The sequence below is a fragment of the Orycteropus afer genome, unplaced genomic scaffold (genome assembly GCF_000298275.1).
Source record: "Orycteropus afer afer isolate SDZICR_OR568_19922 unplaced genomic scaffold, OryAfe1.0 scaffold00010, whole genome shotgun sequence".
Classification (NCBI taxonomy): Eukaryota; Metazoa; Chordata; class Mammalia; order Tubulidentata; family Orycteropodidae; genus Orycteropus; species Orycteropus afer.
Window position 1 is genome coordinate 18867372 of NW_006921597.1, and position 17024 is coordinate 18884395.

Consider the following 17024-nt stretch of genomic DNA (forward strand, 5'->3'; position numbering starts at 1 on the left):
AGCTTGTAAGCAGCCATCATGACGCAACAATTGGTCTCTCCTGATCTGCGGCAAAGAACGAAGAAACCAAAGACGCATGGAAACAATTAGTCCAAGGGACTAGTGGACTACATGAACCTCAGCCTATATGACCATGAAACCAGAAGAACTAGATGGTGCCTGGCTACCACTGTCAACCACTCAGAAAGCAATCAATGCAGAAGATCCTGGATAGAGTGGGAGAACAATGTGGAACAAAACTCAGAGTCATAAAAAAAGTCCAGGTTTACTGGTCTGAAAGAGCCTGGTGAGACTCTTGAGACTATGGCTCCTAGTTACCCTTCAGGCTCAGAAGTGAACTCACTCCTGTGGCTTCTAGCCAAACAATAAACCAAACAAACTTACTTGCCATCAAGTCGATTTTGACTCACAGCGGCCCCCCCCCCCCCCCTTGGGTTTCCAAGGCAGTATCACTACAGAAGTACATTTCCCCATCTTCCTTTTAAGGAGAAGCGGTTGGGTTTGAACCATCAGCCTTCTGGTTAGTAGTCAGATGCCTTAGGTATTATGCCACCAGAGCTCAGGCATATATGGTAAACATTTACACCAGGTAGATACACTCCTTAGAACGATCAATCATGGGAGAACAGAATGGCAGTATTTGCATAGGGAGGGGGGGCAGAAATGCATAGGAAAGAAGCATGCTGGGAAGAGGTAACTACAGGGAGGAAGTGAGAAAAGAGCTGTTGCACTGTGGGAAATTGCGGTCAATGTCATGAGACAAAGCTATGTGTGAACCACTGTAAGGAAAATTAAAATGCTCTGGAAACTTTCACCCAAATCACAATTAAGAAAAAAAAAAGTGTGTGTGTGTGGGGGGGGGACTCACTCTGGGATTCCTGGAGTGATGGTGTATGATCTCAACAAAGTCCTGGTCATGGGGTCCACAGATGAACTCAGGAAGCCCAGTGTTCCTTCCAAACATCAAAATATGACCACCAGGAGAGAGACGGGAAACCAGCTTTCTCCACCAAAGATAAGGCTTGTGCCCTCCCTGGGGTGCCTGCTCTGAAATAAAATGATTTCCTGCCATTTCCTTGGCACAATGGCTGAGCCACTTCCTCATACAGGGGAATAAGGTGATTCACTCAGGACTTCAAACCTGGGGATCTGTAAGTATCACCTGGGGATCTTGTTAAAATGTAATTCTGATTCAGTATATCTGGGATGGAAATGCAAATTCTCAGCAAGGAGTTGGACTAGAATAAATTGTTTGAAGCCCTGATTTCATGGCATTTGACTCATGGGCATGAAGATGGCTTATGAATCAACGAAGTTGGAGATGCAGCGTGACAGGAGCTCACACCCTTGTTCCCCAGCTCTGCTGCAATTCCAGCCAGTGTGAAAGCCAGACGGGCCACCAGACACCAGATGGCACCGGAGCGCCAGGCTCCTACTGCCCAAGAACAGTGTCACCTTCACCAGGGACTAAGATAATAATAGTAAATGCTTATCATGTGAGCTCCACTCACCATGAGCAGTCTAACGTGCTCTCCTGACAACCTTTTGATGGAGGTACCACTGTGTACTCCATCCTGCAGCTAAGGAAACTGAAGCTGTGAGAGGTCAAGGGACTTGCCCACTCAAGTACTGAGTGATGAGCCAGGTCCTGAACTGGATAGTCTGATTCCAGAGCCACCCACCCAGTCTCTGGTAACAAGGCTGGGCTGCCTTCATAACCCCTCTGCTAAGCCCTTGCTCTAATTGTGGGGTCAGGAAGTTTCATAATTGAGCTATACACCCGGGCCTTTAGAACTTGCAGAGACCCTGCTTCTCTTTTCTAACAGGTAATGCATACCCTTGATCCTGTCACTAGTATGGCCTAAAGTAAGGACCGTTTGCTCATCTAGACCCCATGGGTGGCCAAGCAGAAGGTGGGTGGCCAAAGCTACCACACAGCTCAGGTTGTGCTGCACACATCCCCAGCAGTTTGGTAAAGGAACTGAGAGGCCAGAAGATTAGATAGATAGATAGATAGATAGATAGATAGATAGATAGATGGATAGACAGGCAGACAGGTAGCTATAGAGACAGAGAAATGTTATATTGTTAGTTGCCACTAAGTTGATTCTAACTCATGGTGACCCCATGTGTGCAGAATAGAACTGCTCCATAGGGTTTTCAAGGCTCTGACCTTTCAGTCAACCTTTTAGCTAGTAGCAAAGCACTTTAACTGTCTACACCACCAGGGGCTCTAATATTGTTGTTGTTATGTGCTGTCGAGTCAGACCTGCCTCATAGCAATCCCTCCTTGGGTTTCCAAGGCAGTTATCACTAAGAAGTAGATTGCCCAACCTTCCTTCCGAGGAGTGGCTGGTGGGTTTGAACCACCAGCCTTCTGGTTAGCAGTCAAGTGCCTTAGGCACTATGCTACCAGAGCTCCTAGGGGCTCTAAATCTAGATCTAAATTCCCCTCTCTCCTTTTTCCCTACAGTTCACACCAGAGACATCCAGAGGGCACTCCCAGTGCCACCATTCTTGCCCCTGCCTCAACACTTCCTCACAGTGCTGAGTTGGCAACCCACCTGCCCCTGGCAAGCTGTCTCTCCTGCCTTTGCCAACTCCCTACCTTGTCTCTGCAGTCTGCCTAAGGGACTCCCAGGCCTAATCTCTCATGTCCCAGGTCCCACTGCTAGATGTCCACAACTCCCGGGTCATCCCCCTTCATTTGGACTTCATCCCCAGATAGCTGGGTCTGTCCTGTGCTTGGACACAAGCCTTCTCCACCCCGCCCTAACTGTCTGTACCCTGCTACTGGGCCCCTGAAGCTCACAGTCTATCATCAGCAAAATCTTCCATATCCACAACTTCTCTGGACACAGGGGTGGATTATCCAATAAGAAAGGGCTTACTTGTGCTTATTAATCAATAATGAAAGATTTTACAAAGATGTGGTGAAAACATGTACAACGGTTCACCACACAATATTAAGTAAGCACAAGTAAGCTGGTGCTTACCTTGATTATTGGGTAATTTGACACTGTCACCACAGCTTCTCCCCTACCAGCACCTATGCCCATAGACTCACCCTCCTGAGACTCTGAGGTACTGTCTACTCTCCTAACTAAGACCAACTTCTCCTCTTGGACACTGAATTGTATAGAAATACTGCTGATTCAAGGACTTTGGTTTCCTCCTCTCCTAAATCATCAATTTCCTCCTCTTTTCTGCATGATTAGTTTTTCAAGTGTATAATTCAATGGTTTGTAGCATATTCACAGAGTTGTGCTATTATCACTACAATCAATTTTAGAACATTTTTATGACCCTAAAAAGAAACCTTGTCCCCATTAGCAGTCACTCTGCATCTAGCCCCCAACTTCCCATCACCCTTAAGCAACTACTAATCTATTTTCTGTCTCTGAGGATTTGCCTCTTCTGGACATTTCATACAAATGAAATCACACAATATGTAGTATCTTGTGACTGGATTCTTTCACTCAGTCTAATTTTTGCAAGGTTCACCCATGTGTAAGGTTCACCCTGTAGCATGTATCAGGCCTTCATTCCTTGTTATGCCTGATAATATTCTATTGTATGGATATACCATGTTTTTTTTTGTTCATCAGTTGATGGACATTTGATTGCTTCTATTTTCGGCTATTATGAATAATGCTGTTATATACGTCCATGTACTAGTTTTTGTGTGGATGTATGCTTTCATTTTTCTTGGATATGTGTCTAGGAGTAGAATTGCTAGGTCACATGGTAATTCTATGTTTAATAATTTGAGGAACTGCCAGACTGTTCTGAAATAACACCTGTGATCCCATCACTCTCTCCAGTTACCATTCCATTTCTCATTTCCTTGCTCTGCTTTATAGCAAAATTCTGAAAAATAAGTTGTCTACATCATTGTAGACTACATTGTGTCTAACTTGCATTTTCCCTTGAAAATTATTACTATTAGATTTCATCTCCAGCACACCACCAAAACAACTCGTCAAGGTCACCAGTAACCTTCTGGTTGCCAAGTGCATTGGTCACGTCTGAGGCCTCATCATCTGACTTCTCAGCAGCTGACCATTCCCTCCTTCTAAGAACATCTTCTCCACCTTCCCCCTGGGACGGATGTCTTTCCCCATCTCTTCTCCCCCTCTCTGGCACACCCTGCCCCAGTGCCCAGTGCTCAGTCCTCTTCTGTTGTCTACCTACATTCACTGTCTGGGTGATCACCAGTCTCATGGCTTTAAATCTTCTCTATCCTCAAGTTCCCAAATTCACACCCCACCCCCTGACCTCCAGAGGTCATATATCCAACTGCTTGCTCGGCATCTCCTTTGGACTCTATATTGGACTTCTTAAACCTGTGATGCCCAAAATAATACTCTCGATGTTACTCAGCAAATCTGCTCCTCCCACCGTCTTCCACCACCTCTGTAAATGTTAACTCCATCTTTCCAGTTGCTCAGGCAAACAACCCTGGAGTCATCCTTGACTCTTCTTTACCTCACAACTCACATCCAGTCCAATAGCAAATCCTGTTGACTTTATTTACTTCCTAAACATATCCTCTATCTGACCACTCTTATCACCCACACTACCATAACCTGGGTCCAAAGCACAGTCACTTCTCACCTAGATAACTGCAGAAGCCTCCTAGATGGTCTCCCTGCTTTAACCCATGCCCCCTCAAATTCTCATTGGTAGCCAGAATGATCAGTTTCTAAGGTAGAAATCAGATCACATCACTTCTCTGCTCAAAACTCTCTAATGGCTCCCATTTCACTCAGAGTAACAGCCAAGGTTCTTACCTGGCCTATATGACCCTATGATCTGGTTCCCCATTGCCTCCCTAATGGCATATCCTACCACTGCCCTTCCCTGTTCCAGCCACACTGGCCTCCTTTGAGATGCCAGAAACATCTGATTTCAAGGCCTTTTCATTTGTTCTCTCATTTTGGAATGGAATGGGCTACCTCTAAATATCCACAGTTCCTGTCCCCTCCCCCACCTCTGCTTCATTCAAATGTCACCTTCTCAGTGAGGCCTTCCTGGACCACACTCTCTAAAATTGCTACTCCTCTCCCCTAATGCCTATAACCTTCTTTTTCTGTTATTTTTCTCCTTACCCACACCATTCAACAATTCTTTTATCATATGTAGTCAATCTCCCTCTAATAGAATATAAGCTCCATGAGGGCTGAGATGTTTGCTTGCTTGGTTTACTGCTGTACCCAGGACCCAGGACCAGAACAGTGCCTGGTCCATAAAAGGTGTTCAATGAACAATTGTTATATGAATCAATGAATAAATGAATGATGATCATTTGCATTATTTCTTATCTTTTGATCTTAAGATAAATGCTTATGTGTGAGTCCATCTGTAGGATAAATACCTAAAAGTGGAATTGCTGGGCTGAAGGGCATGACGCTAAAGGGACAAAGAGGCAGCTTCTGATCTCCTCTAACGAAACAAGAGGAAGAGAAAATCACCATCAGCAGCCCAAGGCCTGCTCTTATGAGGCCAGACATGCTGCCACCCTCCAACCCTCTTACCTTGTCACCAATCATTCCTCCCGCAGCACCCACCACCTCTCTGCTGGGTTTGGTAATTTGCTGCAGTGGCCACACAGAACTCACAGATGATGGGGTTTATTAGGGAAGGAACAGGCTGTAATTCAAGGCCAGGAATGCACTCAGTCTCTCTCAGCCAGCCATCTCTCTCATCTGGCCATCTCTCCCAGTAACACGTCTCTCTTTCAGCAGTGTGCCTCTCTCACGTTTCTCTCTCAGCAATCGTGTTTCTCTCAGCAGCACACTCTCTCAGCCGGCAGTCAAAGAAACTCCTTCTGCCCCTAGGAGGGCTCATTTTGAGCCTGGCAGAGTGGCAAAGACTATGGCTAGAAAAGCCATACCATGTAATTTACTACACTGCAGATGAACAGTTATAATTTTGATAAACATTCTCTGAAAGTTCTGGTAATTAGAAAATTCACCATAATCCACCATTTTATGTTAGGCAAATTACATGATGAATTGCATGGCACCCCATGCTGACCTGGGTTTTTAACTGGACAGGAAGAAAGTAATCAGGAGACATACAACTCAAGAACTTTAAGAAGTTCACCAATCATTAACATGAGTCACTGGTCTATGAAAGGTGCTAGTGGGCCATCACGTTATTCTGGTCACATTATATACAGTATACACACCATATCCAGTAGCTGTCTGCTTGGAGACATGGACTGAAAGTTCAAGTCTTGTTGCCAGGATTATTTCTGACACTAAAAGGTTTTATAGGAAGTAGCACCCTTCAGGTCATTCAGTATCATCCATGGAAAGCCTCAGCCTCTCCTGGGCTGGTTCTGAGATGCCCTGGTCAAAAATCTACTTGTACTCTGCCAGGGTTGCCAAATGGCATAATCCCTGGGAATGCCATTCACGTTGCTGTCTATATGAATGGAGCAGTGCATGGCCTGGGCAATTGTGTGCAGTGATCCTCACACTTTACAGCACCATTCTAGGGCAAGCACTTGAAATGACTCCCAAGGGATCTCATTTTACACCAATCCTGTGCTGAAGCAGTCATAGCTCTGCAGTAGTAGTTTGCAATGTACAGACTTCCAGGCGATTTTTGAGAATGGATCCACCTTTTTAGTAGATGACTTGGAGGGGTTTGTAAGTTGAAGCCTCACCCCAGCCATCAACTCTGGCCTTACCTGCCTTGAGCAAACAGTGGCACAGGCTGTGAAGGGGCCCTTGGTAAAGCAGTTTAGCATCTGAGGCCCTTTAGAACTTCTCTTCCTGCTCAACACATCCCTCCTTGAGAAGCTGCCCCCTTAGAACTGCTCAGGAGGCAAGGTCTCAAGATAGGCCCCCCAGGTTTTATTCAGACCTGAAAGTCCCAAGACTTAGATGGGTCAGGGAATGTACCATGCTGGTCCTTGGTGACTTGGCTCCTCTAGTGCCCTCTGGATTTGATTCTTAAAGCTTCACCTCATGAAGACTCTGGCCTCTGCAAATACTAAAGTAGAATCATTTTACATTTCCTGAGCATCAAAGAACAATTTTGGAAAGGAGAACCCCCTATTGTTCAAAGTGCATGTCAACCAATGTGTATCCATCTGATGGGCAAAAATTTATGTCTGACAAATGTGGAACAACTAGGACTCTCAAATATACAACTGGCGGGACTGTTAATAGTTACAACCACTTTGGAGAGCAATTTGGCCAGTATCTAGTGAAACAGAAGATATGCATACCCTCTGATATAGTAATTCCAATCTTAAACATATACATCCTAGAGAAGTGTGTACACATGAGGACCTGTGCAAGAATGATTACTGTAGCATGATTAGTAATGGTGAAAAAATTAGAAATAACTTTGAAAGATAACTTAGAAATAATCAACTGAAAAATGGATAAACAAATTTTAGTTTAGTCCTACAACGGAATACTATACAGGCATTAAAAAAACAGACTAGATAGACAGGTAAGAGAATAGGGTTGATTTGGGTGAAGGGAAATATACTAAAAGCGAGTGACCAACCCACACACATATATACACCAAAAAAAAAAAAAAAAAAAGGAAGCTGCACTAAATCTATATATATCAATATAGATACGTCTCAAAAACCAGTACTGAGCAAAAATAAAAGCATATCACAGAAGGATATGTATAATATGATGTCATTTATATGAAGTTTAAAAGTAGCATAAATGCTATATATTACTTATGGATACTAAGCTCCCACCTATATATGTAATACAAATTTTTAATGCCTTAGCAGAACAAATCCCACATTCAGAATAGTGCTTATCTTTGGGGTGGGAAGGGAATGAGATCAGGGAGAGCTACACTTCAACAATATCTATGATATTTTATTTTTAAAGAATATTTGTTATACTCTTACATACATTTTTATAGCCTGAAATATTTCATAATTAAAAGTAAGTTTTAAAGAGGGTCTGTATCGAGTAGGAAGCTGTATTGTATGTGCTGGGACCAGAAGCTGATCCCAGCAAATCGGCTCCATTTGTTCCTGAAGTTCCACACCACTGACTCAACGCCACCAATGGGCCCATCTGGAGACATTTTGTGAATAGCCACACTTACGGATATCACCAGAGCACATAATTTCTTCATAAAGTTCATAACTGAAAAACTCAAGAGAACACATTCATCTGATCATGAGTCCAGAAATATAGTTGAAGTCATTCATAAAAACAGTTGGCTTCCTTTTCATAGCTGCTTTTCCCCAAAGAAACCAGGCTTAGCTAATCACACAGCTCAGGATTCACATTCATGCCCCAGGAAATTCACTAAGTGCTTCATCAAGTAGGCCTTTGTGGTTGTTCATGTAGAAAGTTCGGGTGTTACATCCAAGAATGCCTAGGGTCAATGTATGTGCTGTCTGGCAACAATGGAGTGGTTTGTGCCCTGGCTATTGCCACCCCCCAAACATCACAGCAGCAGAGCAGGGGAGAAGGGAGGGCATGGCGGTTTTAAATCCCAGTGGATTTGTACTCTTCTCCCTGTATCATCCTGTATGAAATTTCTGTGTAAGTGTTCACGTGTGAGTGTATGCATGTGTCCATGAGTGCATGCACAAGATGGTACTACCAAGCAGTGGGCCAATGGTGAGGGTTTCGAGCTGGCCTGGCCAAGCTCTGACCTAAGCCCGGGACTGCAGTCTCACTTGGCCCCTGCTGGTTGCTTATTGATCAGCTGGCATTTGGAGTTTGACTTTCCAGCCTGACCAGCTGAGGTGACTCATGTACATTGCTTGAGGCACCTTGAAGAGCATGCTAGCCTGCACTTGAAATTCTTATTTCTCAGTCGACTGGCATATACCAGCTGGGTCCAGTGTGGTCTGGAGGGTCACAGAGAGGCAATGCCATGTGTTGGAGCAAGAGCACTTTTAGAAAAACTAGATATTCATCTTCACAACACCTGTGCCTCTGCTGCAGCCTTTGACTGTGAACATCCCCCTCCCTGGGCTACTGAGAGGGTTAAATGAGAGGAGACGCAAAAGGGCTTGCTTGGTAAGGTTAAAATCACCATCCACAGGCCTTATTATTTTTGATAAAATAGTAATCACATTCCCTGATTTGGGTATGAACTGGAATTTCTGGGGGAGCTTTCATCTTTTAGGCATCTTCTTTCCATTCTTGCTGTATGGATCTACCCCCTGAAGCCCCCACTTTTCCTATCACACTGTCCCAGCCACACTAACTTCCCACTGTTGTCTCAAGTGTGCCCAACGCTTTCCCACCTTCAAGCTCTTGCCCATCTGGTTCCCTTTGAGTGCAATGGCCTATTGCCAGCCATCAAAAGCCTATCAGCTCCCTAAGACTCATCTCAGATATCACCTCCTCCCTGAAGCCTTTTCTGATTTCACCCAAGTTGATGCCCTGTCCCTCTCCTTGGATCCTTAAGAGCAGGGCCCAGGCCCCCTTTCCCTGTGCATCCCTCTGAGACCTGACATGGCACTCAACACAGAACACCAGTGTCCAGTGTGTCTCAAACTGCATGGAGCTGACCAGGCCCAGTGCAGCAGTTGGTGTCCCCCAGCATGCAGGAACCCAGAACCTTACCTTGGGAGTGAACATGTGTAGGATGCCATCGACGGCCCCTCGCAGCAGCAGTCCCCGGACCAGGAAGCAGGCCAGCACCACGTAGGGGAAGAGGGAGCTGAAATACATCACCTGCCAAGAGGACAAGGGCTCACAGTAGTATAGTGGTCCTCCTGCGGCTGGCACCCACCCCACATCACAGCTGGGGCACACAAACCTCCTCTGATGACAGCAGAAGGCAGAGCCCTGGCACTCTTAGGCATAGGGCCAAACCACCACCCATCTGGCTTTGAGCCAAGGTGGAGACAGGAGCAGGGCCAAGCTGGAGTCTGCAGTGGCTTGTTTTGCCTTTCAAGGGCTGGCGGGGCAGGACCAGGCATCCTCTCACACACCAGGGCCACCAAGGGGCAAGGGAATCCTTTGTTCTCCCCTCCTCATTTTTCTATGTCTCGTATCTGTTTTTCTATCCCTGCCTCCAGTGGACCCCCCTAAGCATCTCCCTTGTCCTTAGAACTCCTTCGACAAAAAACTTTGAGAGGTTACATAGGTAGGTCCCAAGCAAAAAACATCAGAAGATCCTAGCCTCTTGTGATTATACGCCGTGTGCTCTTTTTTAGCAGGGACCATGTGCATTTCTTGCACATTGCTATATCCTCATGTGTCTGGTACAGACCTCACACAAAGGACATGCTCATAAAGTGTTGCTGCACTGAAACAAAGCAACAGGAAAGCTGTGTGGACAGGACAGTGCCTAGAGCTAGACCATCTGAATTCTGATCCTGGATCTACCATTTACCAACGATGTGACCTTGCACTAATTACTCAACCTCAATGCGCCTCCATTACCTCTGCTATAAAATGGAAACAATGATTGCTAATTCATAATAAGACTGTTATAGACCACATGTGTTCATATATGTGGCAGTGCCTAAGAAGTGCCATGCAGTGTCAGCTGCCATCTGGGCGTTCAGAGAGGAGAGAGGCCAGTGCCTGGGACCACTCTAGCTTTCTGGCTGACTTAGCTTCCTTGCTCCTCAAGTCATGTAAAGGACCCAGGAAGCTCAGACAGATGGCCAGCATTCTAGCTCCAGCTCTGAGGCTGACTGGCTGTATGACCATAGGTAGTTTGCTTTCTCTCTCTGGGCCTCAGTTTCCTCATCTGTAAGATAAGTGGATTGGACAACATGATCTCAAACACCCTTTTCAGTCTTGGCAATTGATGGATACTGAAACATGACAAATAATAAGAGGCCCTTAATTAAAAGAGGACTGAGCTGCTGGAAAAGGGTGGAGTGGCTGGCCTGCACCCTCATAGACTGTACAGAGCAGCCCTCAGAGGACTCCAAGGTCTTCCTGACGAACAGCAACCACCTGCTCAAGGAGCCTTTAACTGTAGATATGACAAGCTGCTGGTTTTTACCCAAAATTGCTCAGAGCAGACTTTACTAGGGCTTTTGTTTGGGAACCTTGAGGGGGCCAGGATCTAGACAGATGTCCTTGGGCCACTGCTTCTAGATTTCCTTTTCTTTAATGTTTGCAGAGCAGGTCTGAGTTTCCTGAGTGCATGGGCAGCTGTGGGGCAAGGCAATGAGGACCCATAGGCCTACTCCTGGTCCACTCCTCATGGGCTGTCCATGGGGAACAATATTGTGGCAATGATACTCCCAACCCTGACACCATCACAAGTCATTCCAGAGACTGAGTCCACCCAAAGGACCCTGCATGGGGCCAGCCAGGACTCTTAGCCCTCTGTCCTCCCGGCCTATCTGCTGCCCTCCATTTGGGTCTGGGTGCCCCCCACTCACCTTCCCCGAAGACTGGATGCCCTTGACGACAGCCATGCCCACGATGCTCCAGGCCACAAGGAGGCACAGAGTCATCTTCCAGTTGAGGCCCCCACTCTCTGAGATGGAATTGGAGATGTCCAAGGCCTCTCGGTACCAGAAGTAGGTGGTGGCTGAGCTCTTTTCACACTCTGCTTCCACCACTGAAATGCAGCAAAGGCCACAGGGCCTCAGTGGCCAAGACTTGTGGAGCCACTTCCTCTGCTGGATCACCATCCAGGGCAGCAGTGGGTAAAAGGATGGCAGAGGGTAGATGGCAGGGATAGGCTGTGCTCATTATTGGTTAGACATGATCTGGCAGAACCTGAGGACTCCTGGGATCCTAATGGGGCCTGGAAGGCTGCAGGGCACATTGACCTGGCTGAATTCCCACCCAACCACATCCATCCATGGAGGGCAGGAAGGGTTCAGATGAAGTGGCCTAAAGTTGTTTGGGAAAGGCCCGAGCTTAGGAGACCTGGATTCTCAGCCCAGATCTTTGGTTAAAAGGGTGTTATGATACTATACAAAACATTGTTCCACCTCCTACTTTGGTGAATAGCGACTAGGATCTTCAAAGCTTGCAAGCAGCTATCTAGATGCAACGATAGGTCTCTCCTTGTCCGAGCAAAGAATGAAGAAAACCAAAAATTCATGGAAACAATGAGTCCTAGCAACTGGTACACCATGCGATCTGCAGCCTATACAACTATGAGACCAAAAGAACTAGATGGTGCCCAGCTACCACTGTCAACCACTCAGAGGAGGATCTATGTAGGAGATCCTGAATCAAGAGGGAGAACAATGTAGAACAAAACTCAAAATCATTTGGAAAAAAAAAAAATAGGGGCGACGGGGGGCAGGTTTGCTGGTCTGATAGAGCCTGGTGGAATCACTGAGACTATGGTCCCTAGTTGCCCTTTAGGTCTGGAATTGAACCCACACTTGTGGCTTCCTGCCAAACAAAAGACAGGTATATGGGTTGAACATTTACCTTAGGTAGATACACTCCTTGGAGAGAACAATCATGGGAGAAAGAAGGGCTGTTTATGCACAGGGAGACAGCTCAAGGGGCAGGAGTACATGGCGGGATGGACACAGGGAAGAGGTAACTATCAGGAGGAAGTGAGAGGGTAGCTGTTGCATTGTGGTAAATTGTAGTCAATGTCATGAGACAGTGTATGTGAACTGCTGTATGGAAAGTGAATTTGCTCTGTAAATTTTCACTCAAATAACACATACACAAAAAAATAAGGGTGTTATGACTATGGGAAAGTCACCTCTAGGCCTCAGTTTTCCCATCTGGGAAATGGGATAATAATCCACGCTTTTTAAGACTGGTATGCAAAGTAGGGTTGTTCTCGGTTAGGATGGTGTTAGAGCTACATGGTGTAATTGATAACAATTAAACAAAGCCACAATTTCTAGAGTTTTACCTATAATCATTCTACTCAATCCCCATAAAAATTCTGTTGAGACAGGCTGGTAAGAGGTCATCCTCACTGGGGAAGAGGAAAGAAGGTTCAGAGAGGTTAAGTGACTTATCCATCGTGGCACAGTAAGTCAATGAAATCCCAAATCCGTGCCCTACATATTCCTGGGACAGAGCTGGCTGTGACCCCCAGCAGGGGTTCCTTAGGGGTCTTATACTTGCCTGCCACCGTCCCATTCCGGACAACAGGACATTCACTCCATGGCAGCGGGTACTGGAAGGACTTGAAGAAATAGAAGATGCTCCACCCGATGATCACATTGTAATACAACCCAACAAAGAGGCACACCTGAGGACAAAGGTGGGAGAGGGAGGCTGCAGGCAACTCCACCTCCTCCATTAAAGCCCAGAGCACAGTCCCTAACCACACATAACCCAGCTGCACAGCCTTGAAGGAGGAACATGAGACGAGATGTGGGCAGTTGAGGGCCTCCCCTTAATGCTCCATTCATCTGGTATCCAGGGAATCCACAAAGAAATTCCCAGATATTAAAGTTTTCTCCTTTAAGCAACAAACTTTTACCATGCTAATCCTTTCCAGTTTGAAATGCTTCCAAAATGCTTGCGGCACTTCCCTGGCATTTCCTGAGAACTGAGAATTATAATTCCAGAGACGGCCCAGAGCTATGGAGACATAGCCAGCATCTTGCCCCACAATAAACAGCCCCAGACTGCTGTAGTTTTGAGGGTTTCTGGATGCTTCTTATTGGTTTCCTATGTTCTTCCTTCTCTCAGAAAACTACTTCTGCTACTGTCAGCAGCCACTTCTAGAACAGTATCAGTTCTCATGTCTTGCTTCTGAGCTGCTGTAGGCTTGGAAACACGTTAACAACCAACCTTGGTAGAATTTATTTAAAATAGGAGGGCACAGACTCTGACTGAAGGTGTGAGGGATTTCTCTGAAAGCAATGCTTTTCAAGCGCCAGGATGTGCTGCACCCACTTTGGGGCTGTCCCTTCTGTCTCCAGGGACCTGCCTATATGATGCATCACTGAGACTGCTGATTAGTTGAGAGAGCTGAAGGCTGCTTGCTCAGCCATTTGACCTGAGCTCCTGTGTGCAGGGGCCGATGCTCACACAGCAAACTTTGTAGGGACTATCAGGGGGAGAAAGGAGCTCTGGTGGTGTAGTGCCTAAGGCATTTGATTGCTAACCAGAAGGTTGGCAGTTCAAACCCACCAGCCACTCCTCGGAAGGAAGACTGGGCAATCTACTTCTGTAAAGATTTATCACCTCGGAAACCCAATGGGGGTTGCTATGAGTCGGAATCGACTCGATGACAGTGAGTTTGGTTTTTGGTTTATAGAGAGGAGACAGTGTTATGCTGTTTCACTGACCAACTCTTTGAGCAGTGGATGACCCCTCCATTCCTCCAAGTCTGTCTTAGTCTGGAAGTGCCACTGAAACCTGTCCACCATGAGTGACCCTGCAGATATTTGAAAAACCAGTGGCATAGCCTCCAGCCTCACAGCAACACACAAGCCACCAGAGCACGATAAACTGACAGACAAGTGGTGGCAAAGGACCGGGCAGTGTTTCGTTCTGTTGTGCATAGGGTCACTATGAGTCAGAGCCAACTTGACGTCACCTAACAACAACAACATAGAGAGGAGAGACCCACATCCTTTACTTGGCCCCCTTCAGTGTAGGGGGAAGATCACACACACACCCCTGCATGTACACCCAGCAGCCTTAGGAGAGTATGCTGGATTCTTCTATGTAGAGTACTTGGGTAGTGCAAATGGTTAACACACTCGGCTGCTAATCAAAAGGTCGGCAATTCGAGTCCACCTAGGAATTCCTTGGAAGAAAGGCCTGATGATCCATTTCCAAAAAATCAGCCACTAAAAACCCTATGGAGCACAGTTCTACTCTGACACACATGGAGTCACCACGGGGGCAGTCAACGCAATGACAACTGGCACTGTTTATAGACTTGTGCAGAGGTGACGTCCTGGTACGAAGCAACACAGACCCTCTTCTGCTCTTGGCCTCAGGCCAGTTTGGGCTGGCCCTGCTGCCAGGCCTGAGGACTATTTGCTCCTTCCACAAGAGGTTTCTGGGTGTGAATATGAGCGTTTGCAGGCTTTGCCCTTAAGGGGTGCTCGTTTTAACAATGGAGAAAAAAAGGGGTGGGTGTGCTCCATTTCTTCACCTAGAGCTTCGAGGGGGCCTCATCTGCAGCCTCACTGGTGGAGTTCCCCACCCATAGCCAGTAAGATGACCCTGTCTCCCTCCATCTCAAAGCCTCACCCCTCCTGGGTTGCCCACAGGGTTCCTGTCTAAACCCTCTCTGACTGCTCACTATCATAGCGAAATGGCAAGGAGACCCTAAGGCCTAGGACTTCAATGACCTCTTCCTGCTCCATTCGATTACCCAGTGAAAATGCATTTTTACCACAGAAAGAGGAAGGGCCTCCTCACATGGAGAGCTGACCAATTAACTGGTAAGCAAAGAGGGTGGTTCTAAGATGGTCCACAGGCCCACAGAGAACTCTGCTTGAAGCATCTCAGGTAGCCCCACATGAACATGTCCCAGCTTTTCTGGCCTAGCACCAATTTCAAATAAGAGGTCCTGTTTTAGGCATGGCCAACTTTCAGTTTAGGTGACTGTGGTTCCAGGATACCAGCTGAGGGTCCCCCTCCCTGACCTGTCCCAGCCCCGGGCCCTGGTCTGTAAAGCGTGACCTCCTTCTAGATATCCAAGAGCAGCCACAGCCCCTTTCCCTCCCACTTAGTCAGCCCCCAGCCCCCCAACTCACTATGCAGCTGGAAAAGCCGATGCCCCCTAGGCGGGGGCACACGTAGTGCCACACACCAATGCTGCCGCGGCGGATCCTCTGGCCCACAGCCAGCTCCAGGAAGAACAGGGGGATCCCAATAATGATCAGCAGCACCAGGTAGGGCACCAGGTAGGCACCTATGGGGAAAGAGGAAGGATGTTGGGGAGTATCTGGAGCATGCACAGGGTGAGGCAAAAAAGGAGGTGCACCCACATTCTATATCCCAGCTACATATCTGACATCCTCAAACTGTCCCAGTCCTCGTGCTCCTCCACAAATGGCCTTTCTCATTTGTGTGACCCACCTGGCTCACACAGCCTTCCTTCTCACCACCCCCAATTCCCTTTACCCAAAAGGAGGAATCCATATGCCATCAGCACCTCCCTCTCATAAGGCTAGGTTCAAAGGCAGACAGACAGACAGATGGACAGACAGGCGACCACAACACACATCGTACTGCCTCTCTGGAATCCACATGCAAAGTTAAGTTATACACAGACAGACACAGTCACCTCAGGATGGGGACACCTGTTATACCCCTCCCACCCACAAGCATCAGACCCAGATGAGGGGCCCTGCTCGCTTGCCCCCCAGGGTCCCAGACACACTGGCACAACTTCTCTGCAGAACCAGATGCTGATACAGCAGATCGGGCAGCTCCAGGGAAGCAGAGCTTGGAAGCTTTCCAGGGAGAGGATCTGACCAGCCTGGCCATTAATGTACAGCTAATTGGGAGGAATGGGACAGAAATGAGCAGTTCAGGAAAGCGCAGCTGGGAGGATCATAAAGGAGAGAATGGATCTCGCTAAAGATTCCAGATGATAAATTCATCTTGCTGTCCTGGACCTTGCTTCAGACACAATCTCAATTTCAAGTGACAGGGCATTTAGCAGAAGAATTAAAACCACGTCCAGACACAGATGAGTGCCCCCACTGAGAGATGTGCCAACAACAACCTAGTCCTATTAGCAGTGCTGGCAGCACAGTCTGCCTGTCTGCCAAACAGCATCACCATGCCCAGACTGGTCAGCCAGCACCCCAGAGCAAGCCTTACAAGTCATCTCCAGAAGACCCCCAGACACACTGCTCCTCCCCCATAACACAACCTCCCATGTGCTTCCCAAATGTGTGCCCAATCTGCCAGTTATTTCAGAGGGTCAGGCAAGCCTGGGCACCTGTCAATAGTCAACTGGTCATTAAAGGTCTACAAGAAGGCCTAGACGCTATCATGGGACAGCAGGTTCCTCAGATTCATACAAGCAAATCAGCACCAGTGCAAATATACCCACAGGTACATGAGACATACAAAGACACACATACAAGACCCAGACACACACGTGCAGATACACATGCAGACACACCTAGAGAT

General features: G+C 47.1%; 1 protein-coding gene across 1 annotated transcript in view; it reads right to left on the reverse strand.

Annotated features, from left to right (window-relative positions):
* Window positions 1-17024, reverse strand: part of SLC6A17 (solute carrier family 6 member 17) — a 43927-nt gene that overhangs the window by 21437 nt on the left and 5466 nt on the right. Inside the window, exons 2-5 of the mRNA XM_007949520.2 lie at window positions 15635-15792; window positions 13035-13161; window positions 11363-11544; window positions 9579-9689 (exon numbers count right to left, since the gene is read on the reverse strand). Coding sequence (XP_007947711.1) covers window positions 9579-9689; window positions 11363-11544; window positions 13035-13161; window positions 15635-15792 — 578 coding nt within the window. The remainder of the gene's footprint in view (window positions 1-9578; window positions 9690-11362; window positions 11545-13034; window positions 13162-15634; window positions 15793-17024) is intronic.